Genomic DNA, 18,120 nt, shown 5'->3' with positions numbered 1-18,120 from the left:
ATTTTCTTTATTTTAAAAGAAGTGTTAAAATGGAATATATAACAAAAATATATTTTGTATTTAATTGTTTATTGAGCATTAATTAAATAATACGCCTTATAAACTGTTGTAATCAATTAATTATGTTAGTTTCATCAACAATAAAATTTACAATTCCAAGAAAAGTATTGTTTTGCACTAAGTATAAAGAGCTTTTTAAGTATTTTAATTTAATGTAAAGACTTGAGCATAGATAGAAATAATTTGAAATTTAAAATAACCGAAGATGACGTTGTGCTCTTCTTTGATATATCTTATACACACACATTAGTGTAGTTATCATAAATAAAACAAGTATAAAAAGTATAGGTATTAACAATAAATACCATAATTGTTTTTGGTTTGTTAGTTCATCTTCATTTATAAGTTGGTCTGTTGGACACATTGGTATTTTTGTAGAGTTTGAGATATACAAATAATCAAAACATAATACAGAAACATATCCAAATGTCAACTTTTTTATAGTATTACTTTCTCTATTATAAAAAGATATCACATCAAGAGGTGGAATAACTGAAGACTGAAGGATAAAATTGTGTAATATTGATGAAATAAAAATAACAATATTATCTGATTCTATAGTAGAGTTATTTTTTCCTTTAATAATCATTTTATTAGTTTGTTGATACATAATTAGGTTGGATGATGTTATGTGTTGAAATTTTATTGGTTCACAAGTAACAAGATAAACTAATGGAGCTTCAAGAAAAACAATGTCCCCTTCTTTTGTTGAATTAATAATGAGAGGAATAGTTTCTTTTCTGGTAATTTTTTCGATGACAAAAGAATTAAGTCTTAATATTATTAAATCATTATTAAAAACATTGAGATTTGTTATTATACAATCAATAAACGTTGCATTAAAATTTAACTCAACATAATGAGCAACTACCATCTCTTGAAATATACAATTTGTTTCAATAATTAATCTGGATATGTTAATTAGTGGTTCATTTATTATAGATGAATAAATGACTATATCACAATAAGTCCCTTTGCAGGGACAATTCTTACTTTTCCATCCATTATCATATCTACAGACAACTCGTGTTTTTGGTATTTCTTCTGTTGTGAGATATCTCTGTTCCTCGTCAATATAAATATTTTTTAATGTACCAACTTTTACAAGGTTCTTTTGAGAATTTTCAACGATTACACCTTTTGCTATTCCATTAAATTCAAAAGAATCCATTTTAAATGGCTTTTCATTTCCAATGATAAATAATGGACTTTCAAAGAAGTTGGAATAAATTATCATTGATAGACATTCAATACCATTTGGAATATTAATATGTTGATTAGTAATATTAATCATAAAATTGCTTGGAACATTACTAGGGAGTGTCAACATTGCTGAAGATGTTATGTAAATACTGTCTGTTAGAATAGTATCAAATATGATATTTTTTGTAATAGAAAACATTGACTGTTTTGCATTAAGAAATACTGTAGCTTCTACGTTCAGGTTTATAGAAAACATTTGATTTCCAATTATATGAATATCTAATTTAGCATAATTATTAATGCTATTAAATATTTGGTTGGATACAGGATGATACTCTAAAATTGATAATTGGTCATTTAACATGAAAATAGTACCATCACTTACTTCAATTGAATGAAAGTTTCCATTCATGTTTTCTAAGACTTGTATACCTTTTGCTACTAAAAAACATGACTCATGACTATATTTGGTTTGCACTTCTTTGAAACCACATGGACAATTTAAAGTATCATAAGCTTTACTAGAGTCTAAAGGTTCATCAGGATGAGTAACAATACATTTTTGAATTCCACATTCAAAGAGAGCTGTTGGATTATTACAAACAATGACTTTATTTTTACATGCAATTTCTAAATTAAAGGTATTTGGAAAAAATGAACTAATCATGATTGTTTGTGGTATTGTTTTGAATTCTGCAAGTTCAAAACATGTATTCGTTGGAAAATTAATGGGTTTTGTTAAATACATTGTGAATGATTCTCTTGAATGATAATTAATTGGTGATTCTAGTTGATGAATATATTCTAGAACCCCTCGTTTCATTGAGAAAGAGCTACCATTTAGGAGTTCAATTTTTGTATTATTTAAAAGAACAAAGGAAGGAGAGAAAAGTTTATTAATGTTTATATTATTTACTATCATTCTTGTTTGATAAACAGTGTCCACATCAACCTTTCTTGAACTTACAAACTCCCCATTCCCTAAAATACTTCCTATTTTACAATTAGAAAATATTGATACACATCTACTTTCTGGAATTTGAATAGATTTAATATAAATTGAGTCAGAATTAATTGTTATGTTTTGAAAGGCAAACAAAGTATCATCTATCCATAATGATTTTAAATTTAATGACGTTATAATGTTTGTTTCCAAGTTATTCGTATTAACATTTCCATGAACAGAACTCGTTTTGATAACAATGGTACATCCTTCAAGGCTGTCTGAAGTACATGGACAAGTTAAGGCACTACTTTGTAACATATCGTAAGAAGATAACAAGTCTGCATTTTCTTTAATTAAAACACATGTCTTATGTATTCCAAAGAATGTACATTTTATACCATTTAGTTGATTTGTCCCAGAAGTAAATAATACCTTTTGATCACAGTGGATAAAACTAAATGTTGGTTGTTGGTATTGAATACCATTTGTAACAACTAATAATGGAATTGTTTCTTTTGTTGTTACAATAGAATCTAATACAATCCAATTAATAAGAGATTCATTCTTCAGTATTAAAGAAGAAATTTTAATCATAGGGTTATTATTTCTTTTATCCCAATCTAGGGAGTATTCTATTATGTTAACTGTAAGACGTTCTGAAGTAATAAAAGTACCAAATGAAGAGACTAATTTCTGAATGTCTAAACCTTTAGATTTAAATTTAGAAAAATCTTCTAATTTTAATAAAAGAAATGAAGCTTGTGTTGTACATTCAATTGTAGATTCAATAAGAGATAATGATACTTCTGTTCCATACATTTTTGTTATATGAAGATTAAGTTTTCTTATAGAAAAATATGTTTTTGGTGCTACTCTTAAATTTGTTATGTATGAAATATCGTATGAATTAGAATCGATACTCAACCCAACCCAACTAATTGTTTGAACATTGTTTGAAACTATAACATCATTAAATACTCCATAAAGAGAAGAGTCTATTCTATCAATATAAACACTAGAACCATCAGAAGTAAATTTATTGGCATTAGAACATTTAATATTAATACCATCCGAAGAAATAGAAATTCCATTAGAAGAAATACAAATAAATGGAGGACATCTATTCTCTTTAAGTTCAGAAAAAGAGTAAAATAGGTCATAATCATAAGGATCTTCCGATATCAAATCTCTTAATGAAGCTGATGATATAGCTAGCAAACCACAGTTTATTTTTATTTTTGGTGTTGATATTGGTGATAAAATAAGGGGAATAGATGATGAAATAAAAATCTTATCAGAACATGATTCTTCTGCATCAATAACAATAATTGTTGGTTTAGAATAATCAAGAGGATGAATATAAACAGAAGAAGAGCATAAAACTCTTTGAAAAGTTAAAGTAATTTGGTTCCTAGTATGAATAAAGATTTTTGAAACTCCTTTATTTATTTTAATAGTAGTGTTTTCAGTCAATGTTAAAGTTGAATTAGATAAATTAATAACAATGGTATTATTATTTATAGTTATATCACTATGGTTTAGACATAATTCAGTTGTTTTAGAATTTGGCATTATTTTTGGTTGAAATATATATTTTTTAGAGTATGACGCAAATAATTGAGATTGGTTTTGATAAAAGAGTAATAAGTTTTCTGATACTGTATTAGTGTTAATAGAGTCAAAATTAGTATAGTATAAATTATTTGGTCTATTTAATATGGAATGGAAAGAATCTTCATAGTGAAAATTGATATAATCAATAAGTAATGAGTTAGAATTTAAAAACATAAAATTACTTTCAAGAAAATTATTAGTAAAAACATTGCGTATTAGAGATACAACAAACATTTTATTATACTTTAGTTTTTCTGAAGTATGTATAGACGAATGAATTATTTCAATTGTTTGTGCATGTATATTCTTTATTTTAGTTTTAATTTTTGAGTATATTAATGTGACAAGATTTGAAGTAATATTAACAAGATAATCTATTGAAAGAGAATTAATTGTTAATGATTTTGTGTAAATATTAGAAACATTAAAAAATGAAGTGTTATAAAGAGATTCTATTCTCATTATATCAACAATAAATCCATCTATGTTAAATGAAGAATTTCCAAAAAAGAAAATAACTTCATTTATAAATGATGTTACGTTTTTATTTATTAATGTAGAATTATACAATTCAAGTCTTTGAATTAATGAAGAACTATCAAAAAAATTAATGTAAGAATTAAATGATTGAAACGTAGTTATTTTTGTAGAATGAAGAGAAATATGTATTTTAGGGTTATCAATAATAACACTATTGATTGTATCATTAGTGAATTCTATATATGATATATCTGGTGATTGTAATAAAAGTTGATGAATGTGAATACCATGAACATGGTGTAATAATCCTTTTCTAATAATTAGACTAGAGTTAAAAATAATATCTTGTAATATAGAGGTATTATAAATTATATTACAATTTAATTCAACTTTACTAACTTGATTATTTAAATTACATAAATTTCTTTCTGTTTCTATCAATTTACCAAACCAAATTTTATTTCTAGAACATCTTGATATACACTGAATCTGACTTTGAGTTTCAAAATATGAGCCTTCTTGAAAATAAATAATTTGATTTTTATTTTGTAAACTTCTATAAGAACCACAAATTGAAGTAGTATTATACCATTTTAAAAATACAGAATATGATTTAAAAGCAATAACTGGTGTTCCAACAATACATAGTTTATGAATTTCTAAGTCATAACTATCTCCTATAATTATTTCTTTTAAACTAACATTACTATAAATATTTAAAGTATTTATATTAATAATGGAGTCAGTAGTAGTATTAGAGAATAAAAGAGAAGAATTAACTAAAGTAATTTCGGCAAATGAAATATTATTTGATTTATTTTCATTAGATCCAATAAGAAGAAGACCATTAATAATTTCTATAGAGGAAAACTCACTTTCAAATATAGAAATAAAATAGTTCTGAGAAACTATTTTTGAATGAATAACTTTTTTAATTACTCCATTTCCTATAAACTCCATACTTGAGTTATTAATCGTCTGAATATTACAGCCATTACGAAAAAAGATTTTTCCTTTTTTGTTTTGTATATGCATTGGACTTGAACAAATTATATTTTCACTTAGACATGAAACAGAAAAAAGTAAGATAACCCATTCAGTTATTTTCATTACCAATTCACTTTTTAAGTTTTTAGTTTTTAATATTAAGAAAACTAAAAACATATTTTTATTCTCATTTAATCATAGAATGGAACAAACATTGGAAATAATATATTTTCACAAACACTACATGTCGTCTTAATTGTTGTTTGAGAGATTGCATAAGCAGTACCCCCTCCAGATTCAATTTTCCTATATTCAGCAATATAATTATCTAAATATTCATTTACATCTTGCTCATGTTGCAAAGCAATACTACCTCCTTCAAGTGTTTTAACACAATAGTGTAATGGTTTTGCTACTCTTCTAATTATAGGAATCTCTTTTGCTACATCAGTTACTTTGCCAATAGTGTGAGTAACTGTTCTAACATAGGGAGTTGCTCCGGTATCATTGACTTGTTTAGAGACATCAGTATAAATTTTTAACCCTTTACGGATAGTGTCTTCACTAAAAACATTAACAATTTTATCTAAAGTAGTAGTGTTCTTTTTTATAATTTCTTTTTGCAATGGTGTTAATTCTCTTTCTTGATTAGACACTCTCACTTTAGGTGGAAGAGGAGGATGATTTGATTTATTTGTTTGCTTTAGTGGAATTGGAGGAGAAGCTTTATTTGATGATGAATGAGGAATTTCAAATTTTTTCTTTTGAAATGAAGGTTGAGTTAATTGATTAGTTACTTCAACTTTTTTTGAAGGATTACTTTTATTTGATGATTTACACGTTTCAAATAATCTTTTCTCAAAACAAGGTTTATGAGATTCATCAGACATTGCATTTTCATTACTTGATTGTTCGATATAATTTTTTTCATAAAAAATTTCTATAGATTCAGTATATAATGATCTTTTACAACTAATAAAAGAAATTAGACTGAGTTCTCTCATAATACAAAAGTGTTTTATCAATTGTTGATTAAATCTAGATATCTCATACTGATATTTTTGATATTCTTTATTTAAATCTTTCTCTTTTATTTCAAGTTTTGTTTTAAAAAGTTTCTTTTGATTAATTTCATAACTTACTGCATCTCCTAATTTGGTCTTAAGTTCTAAATTTTCATTAGATTTTCTTTGCCATTCTAAACTTTTTCTAATTGAGTCAGTAGTTTCTTGTTGTTTTAATTTATTTTCTTCTAATTGTTTTTCTAGGGATTGAAGTTGGTTTTTTTTTGAGTTAATAAATTCTTGTTGTAAATACAATATTTCTTCTGCTTTCTTATATATCATATTTAACACTTCATTTTCATTTTGTTCTGGTATTGGTTCTTTTCTGTTATTGAATAATGTTGGATACACTGAACTAGACATATTTTAATTATTACTTCTTATCAAATAAAGAAAAAAATAGTTCCCCCAAAAAATATAAGAAAGTAGTGATAATCAAAATTCATTTAAAAATTAAACAGAAAAAATCTTATTATTATATGAAACCTAAAAATAATTAATTTGTTTTTTGATTAATGATTTTTATCTTAAATTATCAAAAAGAGAATTAAAGACATTACCGAAATCAAAGAAATAATACCATTATCAATGGTACCACTACTGTCTGTGTTATCTAAAACTTTTTGATCAAGAAATTTGAGTGTGTCAGGAATTTGACTCTTCCAGAAGTCAACATCATGACTTCCATCTCCTGTGTACCAATAATTATTCATTTCAGCATTTTCCATAATTGTTTTTGAAGGAATAACAAATTGATACAAGTAATCTTGTTTACCAATACAAACACGATATGGCATAGTGAATGTACCTTTAGATGATGATTTTACAATAACATTAAAATTATTTTGTTTAAAATACTCTTCATTACCAAAAACTGATAAAAGAAGTTTTTTAATGTCATTATCATCTCCTAATAATTCTAAGGTATTTTCTGGTAATAAAGCTGGACTCATTGGAGAACAAGCAGAAAATAATTTTTTGTGTTTTAAAGAATAAAGAGCAGCACCATAACCACCCATTGATATACCTGCAATAGCTCTATTTGATTGGTTGGTATCAACAGAAAATAAATTTTCAACAGTTGGAATAAATTCTTCAAAGAAGAATTTTTCATAATTAAAAGTACCATCATATTTATCAACATAGAATGAATTAAATGCGTTTGGTGTAACAAATAATGTTGGTCGAATTGTTTTATTTTTAATATATTCGTCAAGAATTTCTTTCATACCACATTGATAAAAACTCTGACAATCACCATCCATTCCATGGAGTAAATATACTATTGGATATTTAATTTCATCTGAATATCCATCAGGTTTGTATACAGAATATTCTATGTCTTGACTAAGAATATTGCTGTAAATAGTGTATTTCTGTGCATCACTGTCAGCGTGACAAAGTAATAAGATTGGTAATAGTAAAATAAGCATGACAATAAGTTTGATTCTTTTGAGTTTATCCATAAAAGTTATTATTTTAAACTTTCTAAAATCAAAATAACAATAACAACAAAAAAGAAAATAATTATTTAATTTATTCAAGATATTTTTTGTTTTTTGAAAGTAAAAAAAAAAGTTATTAGAGTTTTTTTCAATAACTTTTATTTGGAAATGAAGTATTTATAAAGAGAAATTTAATACGAAAATAACAAATAAAAAGAATGTTCTAAATTATGAAAAAATCAAGTAACATCAAATTTTCCAAAGTTTGAGAAAACAATTTTAAATACAATAATAAAAAATTATGAAACTAAATGAAAAGTGAATATGAATTAACAACTATTAAATAGTGATTGACATGTTGTTGGCATTAAAGATTGGTGAAGGTTTAAACACAGGACGTCTGTAAAAGAATGATTTAATATTTTCATCACCTTTTTGTACAGTACATTCTTTTTCAGAAGCAGTAGTAAGTGAGAACAAATGAGTAGATATTAATGAACCAGCTTTTTTTACTAACTCATCATCAATAACTAATTTACCTTTATAATAAACAGCTTCAACAAAATCAACTTTAGTACGAGCTAATGGATTTCTCATTCTAGTTGTTTCAAAGAAATAACCAAGATTAAGACAAATGTCTACAAGAAAATCAAGAAGAATTACAACTTTTTCATTTTCTAATCTCCTTGTTGCATTCTTTTTATTTAATCCAGTTTCTATAGCATTTTCATAAACACCTCTAGTTTGTCTTTCAAGAAATTCTTCGACATTAAAATATTCATTATCAAAAATTAGTGCCTTGATTTTAAACAACTGATGAGTTAAACTAGATCTTTTCTTTGGACGTTCATAAACAATAGAACAATGTCTACTAAGAATACCTATTAACACAGCTTCTTGAATACACTTTCTATTCTTAATATGCCTCGTATCAAGAGTATGTTTTTCCCTCCTTGTAGGAGATGTAGCAATAACTGGACTTTTAGTTGGTGTGTCTTCATGAATAGAATTCTCACTATGAGAAAATGAATTAGAAACTTCAAAGGAATCAGCACACATCCAAAGGATGACTGAGGAATAATATTGACAGATTCAATGGATTATATAAAGTCAGGTTTTTAAATTTCTAATTCTCCCAAGTCATGTAAGAAGCTTTTCGATTCCAACATCTTTTTTTGTAGTGATTTGTGTTGTATGGAACAAATATACCAAGTCAGGCTAGGAACATTCTAAATTATGAACACGTTTCTATTTTTACAACTAGTTTCATTGATTGATAAAATAATTATTTTGAATAGATATTTATTCAATGTTATTTTTTAACAGGGACATCTTTTTCCTTCGGATTTATGGTTCTTTAATCTTCGACAAAATGAAAAAATTGATTAAAGGTTCACGACTAAAAACTTAATTTACTTAGAAAGTATCAACTTATTTTCCAATTTATTGTAATTATTCATCTCAGTGTATATTAAGTTCATTTTACAGTTCTTATTGGGGTAATTCTTCCAAAAGTTATTACTATTTTTCTTACGAACAAGTCATGTGAGATTACTTCAAATTTGTTCAGCTTTATGGTTACAATATATTCAAAAAAAAAAATAAAAAGTAGTTAATTAAGTATTAATAGAAATATTTCTATTGTTCCTTGCTCAGGGGAGACTAATCCTATCCCTTTGCTTTAAAAGTGTTTATTCAACATTTATTATTTTATTCTTTGATTTTAGTTATTAGATGTGAGAATTTCATTTTCTCATTTATTTGATGTACAATAAAATATTTTAAATATCTATTATTTAAATATTCATTATTTAATTTCTTTTTGATTTTGGTGAGTATTAAACTTCTTTATTTTCTTATTTTAAGGAGAGTATATAATTACCACTATATTGCTTTGGGCTAATATTCTTTTTAGCATCAACCACCACACCCTTTTCCATTGATAATCCTATATTATCAAATATACTTGTATTCTAACAAGTAATAATAACATCTTTATAAACACCCATTTTTTTATTATCAACGACATCCTATCATTGTAAATAATAAACACTACTATTCTTATAGTATTGAGTAAAATATTTTTCAACCAAATGCAACGTCACAATCAGAATATAACTGGGGTCAAAGAATGGAAATATTTTAGGGAACTGTGTAGTATTATCTCTGAGGTGCTATCTTTGAATATACTTCACAAAAATAATAAATAAAATAAATTCATAACCATTAATTACAAAGAGCAGTCAAAGTATTAATTCTATTTTTTAATATTTTATTATACTTTTTAAGTTTTTTAATCTGTTGTTTCAATTGGCTATTCAATTGAGATGCTAAACTTAATTTCTCTTCTTCCCAAGTATTTAATCGAGAAACTGCCATTTCTGGATTAATAGATTGAATCCCATCATATTTTCCCTTAACAATATTAAATATTTCATTAAAATCCCCATTATAAAATTTGCTTATGGTACCCATTTCAGTTTTAAAAATATTAACCATCTGTTCTAATGAAACTTCTTGCATAGTTATATTAATCAATCCATAACTTGATCCATCTGGAGTATTAGTTATATAACTTAATAATGAATTAATTGCAGTTCGAAGTTCAATATTATTAGAATCAATAGAATATTTTGATTCTTGTACACAACGATGAACAGCTTCATGAAGAATTTTAAGAATGGAAGGAACTTTTGAAAATGGTCTAAAACAATATCTTAAAAAAAATAATGTTAAAAATGTATTTCTGGCTTCAGTTATAGAACGGTTTTGAGCCACCCTATGATATATTTTTCTTAATATTGTTTTAAAATGAGATGGTATATAAGAAGAACATTTTATCAGAAATTTTGTTAATAAATGAATAACATTTTTAGATGTTGATATTTTATCTACCCAAGTTCCTTCTTTTAAAATATGTTCAGTTTGACTTATGTGAATATCACTATAAGTTTTAAACTCTTCTTTTAAAAGTTCATCACAAAATTTAGAAGTATAATTATTAAAAATTTTTATAAATGGGGTATTTCCTCTAAATAATTCATTACAATAAGATGTTTCATCAATCTCTTTGAAAGCTATAGTCTCTAATAATTCAATCACCTTTCCACGAGATGCATAAAAGTTAATTAAACATCTAATATAACTAACATTAACATCTTGTTTTAATAACTATATATTAATTTTAAATCTTTTATTAATAAGTAAAAATAATTTTCTTTTCTTATTTTTTATAAATCTTTTCAAAAAAAATTAAAAAATTAACAAACTGAATCACAGAAACAATATAAAAGAGTATTTTTTGGTGAAAAAAACATTTCCCTTAATGAATCTTCTTGTGATTTCTTCTTTTTCAATGGAGAAATAACTTTAAATAATGATATTTGAGTATAACCATTATTAAAAGAATGATAAAACTTATGATTTAATTGAGAAAAAGATATTGGTAATGGAGGAGCTTGATAACTACTAAAATGAGGAAATTGTTCTTCTTCTGATGAAAGACCTAAAGAACGAGTATTTTTATCAGATAATTGGAATGAATAACATTTGTTTAATCGACTAGAAATAACTGACATATTTTATCTCTAATAAAAATGAAGATTAATTAATAATGAGTTACTTTAAATATTAATTAATTATGATAGGGTCATACTTGTATTTGAAAAATAGAAACGAACTGTAGCATTTTAATTGAAAACAAATGGTCTTGATAGGCATTAAAAATTCAAAAATCAATTAGTTAATGCAATTTGATTAACGTTTTTACTATATTTAGATTAAAATTTCGTTAGTTTTTGAAGAAGATAAAGTCCAAAAAATATAAAGAGTTACTACTCTTTCAAAAAATAAAATCTACTTTTTTGTTTTATAAGAATATATATGAAAAATAAACGCAAATAAATGATTTGAGTCTGTAGATTTCCTGAGGATATTTTGTAATTTATAGAATAGTTTATTTAACAAAATCTATCTAGACAAATCTCCATTCAAGATACTAATAGAATTATAAAAAACTATTATTAGTTTTCAAATCAATTCTAAATACTCTTTTATATTTTTCTTTATTATAACTAAGTTAATTTGAGAGTCTGTACCCTAAAAACTCTCATTTCTCATAGATAAGAAAAGGACATTTAGAAAACATTAAACATAACAAGAAAACATAACAGTATTTTTAACAACTTCTTTGGTTTTTAAATAATTTATAATATTGGTTTTTGACACAAATCTTACGAGTTATGTTATTATTATTATTAATATATTGTTCATAGACTGCAACTCATTTTTAAAATATAACAATTTTAGTTTTTGGGTTCTAAGAAGAATTAGACTATAATTGGAGTTTTATATCCATTTAATTAACTTTTAGTTATTAGTATAGTCCTATGTCTCTGACTCACTAATCCAAAAATTCACTTACTCAATTCTTATAACTACCTTATTAAAATTTCATACTCTAAAGAACTTAAAGAGAGAATAGAAATATTTTACACAAAGGAAACGTTTCTTATAAAGAATGAAAGACCAAACGGTAATAATTAAAGTATAAGAATTTATGTGAAAATCAATAAATTTATTCTTATTATTTCTGTCTTAAAAAAAAAAGAAAAAATAAAAACTTAAAAAGTAAAAATGATGAACCCTCTTATATTCATTGCATTAGCAATTTGTACTAATTCTATTCGTGTTGAGAATCAGTACTATAAAAAAGGATTAGGAACTGTTGATAACGTTGCAATAAACAAAGACATTTTCTTTTATTCATCAGAAGAAGGAATTCTTTCTAAAAGTGATATTAAAGGAAATATTGGTTTGTTTATTAACTCTTTTCTTTAGTTTTTTTTTATTGGTGAGGAATTTTTTTTATTTAACTTTTTAAATAACGATTTCTTATTATTAAATAGCTTGGAGAAGAACTATTGGTAAAAATGGTAAAAAAATTACTGCCTCAACACTTGGGGTTTTTGTTTTGTATAATGACTCTGTCTCTTATTTTGATTCAAGAGGTGAATTAGAATATACTATTGATGCTATTACACAAGACATTGAAGCTAGTGATTTTCTTTATTTATTAAATGATAATATAATTGAAAAAAGAGCTCTAAGAGATGGTTCATTAATAACCTCTATACACCAAAAAGATGTTATAAAATTAATAAAAGATGGAATTATGACTAGAGATGGTATTTTGTCAATAAAAGAACAAACTCCTATTGAAGTTAAAGATTATTCATATTCAAAGAATTATTTAATTAAAGAAGGTCATGCAACAGAAACAGATTGTGATGCACAAAATGAACGTGTTTGTGTTCAAATTAATAAGGGTAAAATTCTTGTTTTAAATAGAGCAAAAGAGATTGTCTTTAAACGAGATGATACAATTATTGTTAACTCTCTTATAACACGAGGAGTTTTTTGTTTTATAAGAAAGTCAGGTAATATTTATGCTCTTTTAAATAATGAAGAAATTTTCATAAAATCAATTGTAGGAACAGGAGAATATATTTTATTTAGTAATTATGATGAACGAATTTATTCTGAAGAGAAAGTTACAAAAGAGTTGTTACAAGAAGAAATTGGTGTTATTGATATGGCAGGAAATATTATTACTAATAAAATTATTAAAACTCCAAAAATTAAAGTTGCAAAGAAGATTGAAGGTGGAATTATTGTTATAGATATTGATAATAATGTTTATTCAATTGGTAGTAATGTAGATCGTAAATTTATTGCATCTAACACAGAACTTTATCAAATTAATAATAAAACTGCTGTTCCAAGAAGAAATTATAAATCTAAACAAATTTTCACTGTACATCCAGAAGAAGTTAATGGTATTGTTGGTAAAGCTCAAATTGATAGAAGTGTTAAAGTTCCATTTGCGTTAAAATCATTAGCAATTATTGTTGATGAAAATACAATTCAAGTAACTGAATTAATTACAGGTAAAGTTATTTCGAGTGTTAAATTACCACAAGGATCATTAAAAACTGAATGTGTATTAAGTCAAGGACTTGCAGCATGTTTTATTAATACACCTAAAAATACTGTTATTTTGACAATTGAAATGTGGGAAAAAGAAACTAATTGGAAAGCAAATTCTTATGATGTTTATCATCTTCCAGAAATTGCAACTAATATAAAATCAACAACAATTCCTTATATTATTGATATTGCAACAATTTCTGTTTCTTCTTTAGGAGTATCACAAAAAGCATTTGTTATTTATTCACAAAAACATATTTACATCATTAATCCACGTAGATTACTTGGAACAAAAGCACCATTTGAAATGACACGTGAAGATGCTGAAATGGGAGAACTTCCTTATTCATCAAATCTCAATATAACTAAAGAAAACTTAGTTACGAACGAAATCGATCTTGATATTGATACTCTTCATACTTATCCAGGTACAATGGAATCAACGACTATTGTTGTAGGAACTGGAATTGATCTTTATCTTTCACAAGTAACACCTATCCTCTCATTTGATTCAACTTACAACTTTAATAAACCACAATTATTTATTACAACAATTATTGTGTTAACTGTGACGGTAGTTCTTTCGTTCATTACTAAAATGAAGAAATAAATGAATTTGAAATCTTTTATTTTTTTTTATTAATTAAAAAACAAAAAAATTATTTCTTACAATTAAATTAAAAAATAAATTTCACTGTTACGAAAAATACTCAGGATGGGCATGGTTCAAATAAGCCAAGAAGAAAGAATAATATTCATCACTATTCATTTGGTCTTGAACAAATTTAGAAGCAGAAATTATCATTAAACCAGAAACAATACAACCTAACATTTTTGATATTTTTTGTGCTATCTCTCTTGCCTTTACAAATGGAATACCTTTTTCATGTTTTAATTGTAAATTTTTTAGACTTTTTTCAAAATCATCTCTTGAAATTTCAATTTTTTTTTGAGGAGGTTGAGGAAGGTCAATATCTTCTCCAATTTCTTCATAAAGTTCAATGTCATTATTGTTGTAGTCTAACAAATCTTCATCAGTTGGAATAATATTGTTTTCAAGCTCTTCTTGTTGAATACTTTGAAATTGTTCAATAATACTTTTCTTTGTATCATTATCTGCAGAATTGAACATTTCAAGATATTCAACTGGAAATCCAGGTGGTGCAACAATAACTTCTGGAGCTCTTTTATTCCTTGGGACAAAAGCATGTGCTTCAGTGTTATATTTTCTTTGAGGATTAGCAGACATCTAATGGTAAGAAATTTTAAGTTCTTTTTAACCTTTTTTCTTTTTTCTATTTTAAATTTACTTCATTGATGCTTATATTAACAATTAATATCTTTGTATATATAACAAAAAATCAATCAATTCATTGCTCTTTTCACTCGTTTTAATGCTCTTGTTGTTTCTGATTCTTTAAACTTGTCTAGTTGTGCAAAATATTTTGGAGATGCTTCAAATAACCATTCAGGTTGAATTGAAGATGCAGTACGAACATATTCTCTTTTTGTCATAACATATTCATTATAAAGAATCCACTCTCTCTTTCCAACACAACTAGATGGATGTAACAAAACAATTCTATTATCACAAACTATTTGATACCCTCCTTTAACTTGATGAGCACTTTGCATAAAGAATCCTTTGCATAATGCTTTTCGAATCATTTCTTTTCTTTTTCTAACATCTTCAATAGGTTTTTGTTGTTGTTTAACTCCCATTCTGTATAGAATACCTAATAGTTGATTTTTAATTGATTCAGCTTGCTTTAATGCTCTTTGATTAACATAATTATTCCATGACCACTTTGCATCTTTTCTATTTTCTATCCATGCGTTATATGTATTTAATAATGTAATATGATCACTTTCATGATCATTAAAATATGCTTTTGCAGCATCAGCCTTCGACTTTTCTTCTGGTTCCTTAGGTCTATAAAATATACTAGGAACATTAAGTAAAGATACTATTGTTGATATTTCATCAACAACATTATAATCAATTGATGCAATTAATGTTACTGCCAATTGTGGATCAACAGGTATTTCAGAAATCTTTGAACCGATTTCAGTTAGATTTGTTTTATCATCTAAAGCATTAAGATAATATAACTGTTCTAATGCTCTAACCATTACTTGTGGAGATGGTGCATCAAGATAATCAAAATGAAGGATATCTTTAATTCCTATTTTCTTCATATGTAAAATAACACTTGCGAGACTTGTTCTTAACATTTCAGGAATAGTTTGTTTAGGTAATGATTCATTAAATCCTTTTTCAGTATATAATCTATAACATTGACCTGGTCTAGTTCTTCCAGCTCTTCCAGCTCGTTGTTGAGCAGCAGCTTGACTAATTGCAGTAACTTGTAATGTTTCAACACGAGTAGATGGAAGGTATACTTTTTGTTTAACATAACCAGTATCAATAACATAAACAATTCCATCAATAGTAACTGATGTCTCTGCAATATTTGTTGAAACAATTACTTTTCTTCCATTTACTTTCTCAAAAACACGTTGTTGTTCTTGTTGTGGTAAAGCAGAATAGAGAGGTAAAGCAATCATATGACTTTTTGTTTTCATTGAATTGATTCTTGTAACCATTTCTTCAATTTCTTCTTCACCAGTCATAAAAATTAAAACATCACCCTCTGGTTCATTATCAATTTTAGTAACAACTTTAACTGCAGCTTCGAAATAATCATTTTCTGGATATCTACTATAATTAATTGTTACAGGATATGTTCTTCCTTCAACAGACATATTAGGTGCATTATCAAAATATTCTTTAAACTTTGTAGCTTCTAAAGTAGCACTCATGACAACAATTTTTAAATCTTCTCGTTCTTCTAATAATGATTTTAATACACCAAATAATATATCTGTTGATACTGTACGTTCATGTGCTTCATCAAGTAAAATAACTCCATATTTTTGAATTTTAGGATCTCCCATTAACTCTCTCAATAACATACCATCAGTCATATATGTTAACTTCGTTTTATCACTTCTGCAATCATCAAAACGTACACAATAACCTACCTCTTCTCCTAACTGAACATCCATTTCTTCTGCAACTCTTTGGGCAACAGAAATAGCTGCAACCCTTCTTGGTTGTGTACAACAAACACCCTTCCCACCACAAATTTCTGGATTTAAACAAAATTTAGGAATTTGAGTAGTTTTTCCTGATCCAGTTGCTCCTTCAAGAATGAGTACTCTATTTTTTTTTAACGCATCAATCACTTCTTTCTCATACTGTTTCACTGGTAATGCATTTATTTTTTCTTGTAATTTAAAATAATTTTCACTAAACGGTTTTCCATTTAATGGGTTAATGACTTCCTCAAGATCAATTCTCTTCTTACTGTGTTTAATATCTCTCTTCATAATTGATTGTTTTTAAAAATTAGGGTTTTTTTGATATTTTCCTTTTTTAAAAAAATTAAAAAAAGAAAAAATAAAAGATTTTTCATTTGAAAAACTGATTAATTGGTAAAAATATTTAAAAATAATATTTTAAAAATTCTTTTAATTGAAATGATGTAATGGTATATAATATATGAATTTTTAATGAACTATTTTTTAATTTTAAATTAACAACACTTTGATTCTTTTCTATCGTTTATAGTTAATCCATCAACATATTGACTTCCTTTTGGTAAATCTAAATCGTTATCTATTTTTTCTAAAATAGTATCAACAAGACTCCCAAATAGTTCTTTAATTCCAATATTATCTTTAGCACTACATTCCATTACTTTAATATTACCTAATTTAGATGCAATACTTTTTGCTTCTTCAATATTGATTAATGAATCTGAATTCTCATCTTTTTTATTACCTACTAAAAATATTACTGGATTTGGTTGTGTTGTTTTTTCATTTACTTCTCCATACCATGAATATACTTTACTTAATGACTCTCGATTATTAACGTCATAAACAATTATTACAGCAGTAGTATTTCTAAAATATGCAGCAGTTATATTCATAAATCTTTCTTGACCAGCAGTATCCCAAATTTGTAATTTAACTGTTCTTTCACCAAGATTTAATATCATAGGTTTAAAGTCAACTCCAATTGTTGAAACATATCTTTCATCAAAGGTATTATTACAATATCGTTGTAAAATAGCTGTCTTTCCAACTCCAGAATCTCCAACTATTAGAATTTTAAAAAGAAAATCATAATGATGAGATGACATACACTCTTCTTTTTATAGATCTTTGTGGTTCTGTTGTAAACCCTGAAGAATAGAATGGACTTCATTATAAAGTCCTTTCTCTTCCATGCAACAAAGAGTCTTCTTGAAAAGACTCTGTTCTA

The 18,120-nt window shown here is 25.7% G+C and overlaps 9 protein-coding genes across 9 annotated transcripts, besides 15 other annotated features; 1 reads left to right on the top strand and 8 right to left on the bottom strand.

Annotated features, from left to right (window-relative positions):
* Nucleotides 1–250: 250 nt before the first annotated feature.
* Nucleotides 251–5,413, bottom strand: EDI_092300 (uncharacterized protein; the record flags this gene model as incomplete). Its single annotated transcript, XM_001736143.1, has 1 exon — nt 251–5,413. The coding sequence occupies one exon, from the start codon at nt 5,411–5,413 to the stop codon at nt 251–253; it is 5,163 nt and encodes a 1,720-aa protein (XP_001736195.1).
* Nucleotides 4,982–5,041: a sequence feature (AT_rich).
* Nucleotides 5,414–5,481: 68 nt separating the features above from the next.
* Nucleotides 5,482–6,717, bottom strand: EDI_092290 (uncharacterized protein; the record flags this gene model as incomplete). The annotated part of the gene is made up of 1 exon (XM_001736142.1): nt 5,482–6,717. One exon carries the CDS (start codon nt 6,715–6,717, stop codon nt 5,482–5,484), a length of 1,236 nt encoding a protein of 411 aa, XP_001736194.1.
* An 81-nt stretch (nt 6,718–6,798) lies between these two features.
* Nucleotides 6,799–6,890: a sequence feature (AT_rich).
* On the bottom strand, nt 6,882–7,820 carry EDI_092280 (acetyl esterase, putative; the record flags this gene model as incomplete). The annotated part of the gene is made up of 1 exon (XM_001736141.1): nt 6,882–7,820. One exon carries the CDS (start codon nt 7,818–7,820, stop codon nt 6,882–6,884), a length of 939 nt encoding a protein of 312 aa, XP_001736193.1.
* A 24-nt stretch (nt 7,821–7,844) lies between these two features.
* Nucleotides 7,845–7,881: a microsatellite.
* A 193-nt stretch (nt 7,882–8,074) lies between these two features.
* Nucleotides 8,075–8,102: a sequence feature (AT_rich).
* Nucleotides 8,103–8,138: 36 nt separating this feature from the next.
* EDI_092270 (uncharacterized protein) lies at nt 8,139–8,858 on the bottom strand (the record flags this gene model as incomplete). The annotated part of the gene is made up of 1 exon (XM_001736140.1): nt 8,139–8,858. One exon carries the CDS (start codon nt 8,856–8,858, stop codon nt 8,139–8,141), a length of 720 nt encoding a protein of 239 aa, XP_001736192.1.
* A 542-nt stretch (nt 8,859–9,400) lies between these two features.
* Nucleotides 9,401–9,985: a repeat region.
* A 9-nt stretch (nt 9,986–9,994) lies between these two features.
* Nucleotides 9,995–10,017: a sequence feature (AT_rich).
* An 8-nt stretch (nt 10,018–10,025) lies between these two features.
* On the bottom strand, nt 10,026–11,377 carry EDI_092260 (uncharacterized protein; the record flags this gene model as incomplete). The annotated part of the gene is made up of 2 exons (XM_001736139.1): nt 10,026–10,970; nt 11,069–11,377. 2 exons carry the CDS (start codon nt 11,375–11,377, stop codon nt 10,026–10,028), a joined length of 1,254 nt encoding a protein of 417 aa, XP_001736191.1.
* Nucleotides 10,049–10,097: a sequence feature (AT_rich).
* Nucleotides 10,793–10,818: a sequence feature (AT_rich).
* Nucleotides 10,962–11,063: a sequence feature (AT_rich).
* A 615-nt stretch (nt 11,378–11,992) lies between the features above and the next one.
* Nucleotides 11,993–12,014: a sequence feature (AT_rich).
* A 29-nt stretch (nt 12,015–12,043) lies between these two features.
* Nucleotides 12,044–12,065: a sequence feature (AT_rich).
* A 369-nt stretch (nt 12,066–12,434) lies between these two features.
* EDI_092250 (uncharacterized protein) lies at nt 12,435–14,397 on the top strand (the record flags this gene model as incomplete). Its single annotated transcript, XM_001736138.1, has 2 exons — nt 12,435–12,612; nt 12,707–14,397. 2 exons carry the CDS (start codon nt 12,435–12,437, stop codon nt 14,395–14,397), a joined length of 1,869 nt encoding a protein of 622 aa, XP_001736190.1.
* Nucleotides 12,658–12,685: a sequence feature (AT_rich).
* Nucleotides 13,401–13,429: a sequence feature (AT_rich).
* A 14-nt stretch (nt 14,398–14,411) lies between the features above and the next one.
* Nucleotides 14,412–14,479: a sequence feature (AT_rich).
* Nucleotides 14,480–14,484: 5 nt separating this feature from the next.
* On the bottom strand, nt 14,485–15,036 carry EDI_092240 (uncharacterized protein; the record flags this gene model as incomplete). Its single annotated transcript, XM_001736137.1, has 1 exon — nt 14,485–15,036. One exon carries the CDS (start codon nt 15,034–15,036, stop codon nt 14,485–14,487), a length of 552 nt encoding a protein of 183 aa, XP_001736189.1.
* Nucleotides 15,037–15,152: 116 nt separating this feature from the next.
* On the bottom strand, nt 15,153–17,180 carry EDI_092230 (pre-mRNA-splicing factor ATP-dependent RNA helicase PRP43, putative; the record flags this gene model as incomplete). The annotated part of the gene is made up of 1 exon (XM_001736136.1): nt 15,153–17,180. One exon carries the CDS (start codon nt 17,178–17,180, stop codon nt 15,153–15,155), a length of 2,028 nt encoding a protein of 675 aa, XP_001736188.1.
* Nucleotides 17,181–17,222: 42 nt separating this feature from the next.
* Nucleotides 17,223–17,390: a sequence feature (AT_rich).
* Nucleotides 17,387–17,998, bottom strand: EDI_092220 (uncharacterized protein; the record flags this gene model as incomplete). Its single annotated transcript, XM_001736135.1, has 1 exon — nt 17,387–17,998. The coding sequence occupies one exon, from the start codon at nt 17,996–17,998 to the stop codon at nt 17,387–17,389; it is 612 nt and encodes a 203-aa protein (XP_001736187.1).
* Nucleotides 17,999–18,120: the final 122 nt, after the last annotated feature.

This window comes from Entamoeba dispar, genomic scaffold (assembly GCF_000209125.1).
Source record: "Entamoeba dispar SAW760 scf_1105229459701 genomic scaffold, whole genome shotgun sequence".
In the NCBI taxonomy this organism is placed as follows: Eukaryota; Evosea; order Mastigamoebida; family Endamoebidae; genus Entamoeba; species Entamoeba dispar.
Note: the sequence above shows the minus strand (reverse complement) of the source record. Positions and strands in the feature narration are given on the sequence as shown.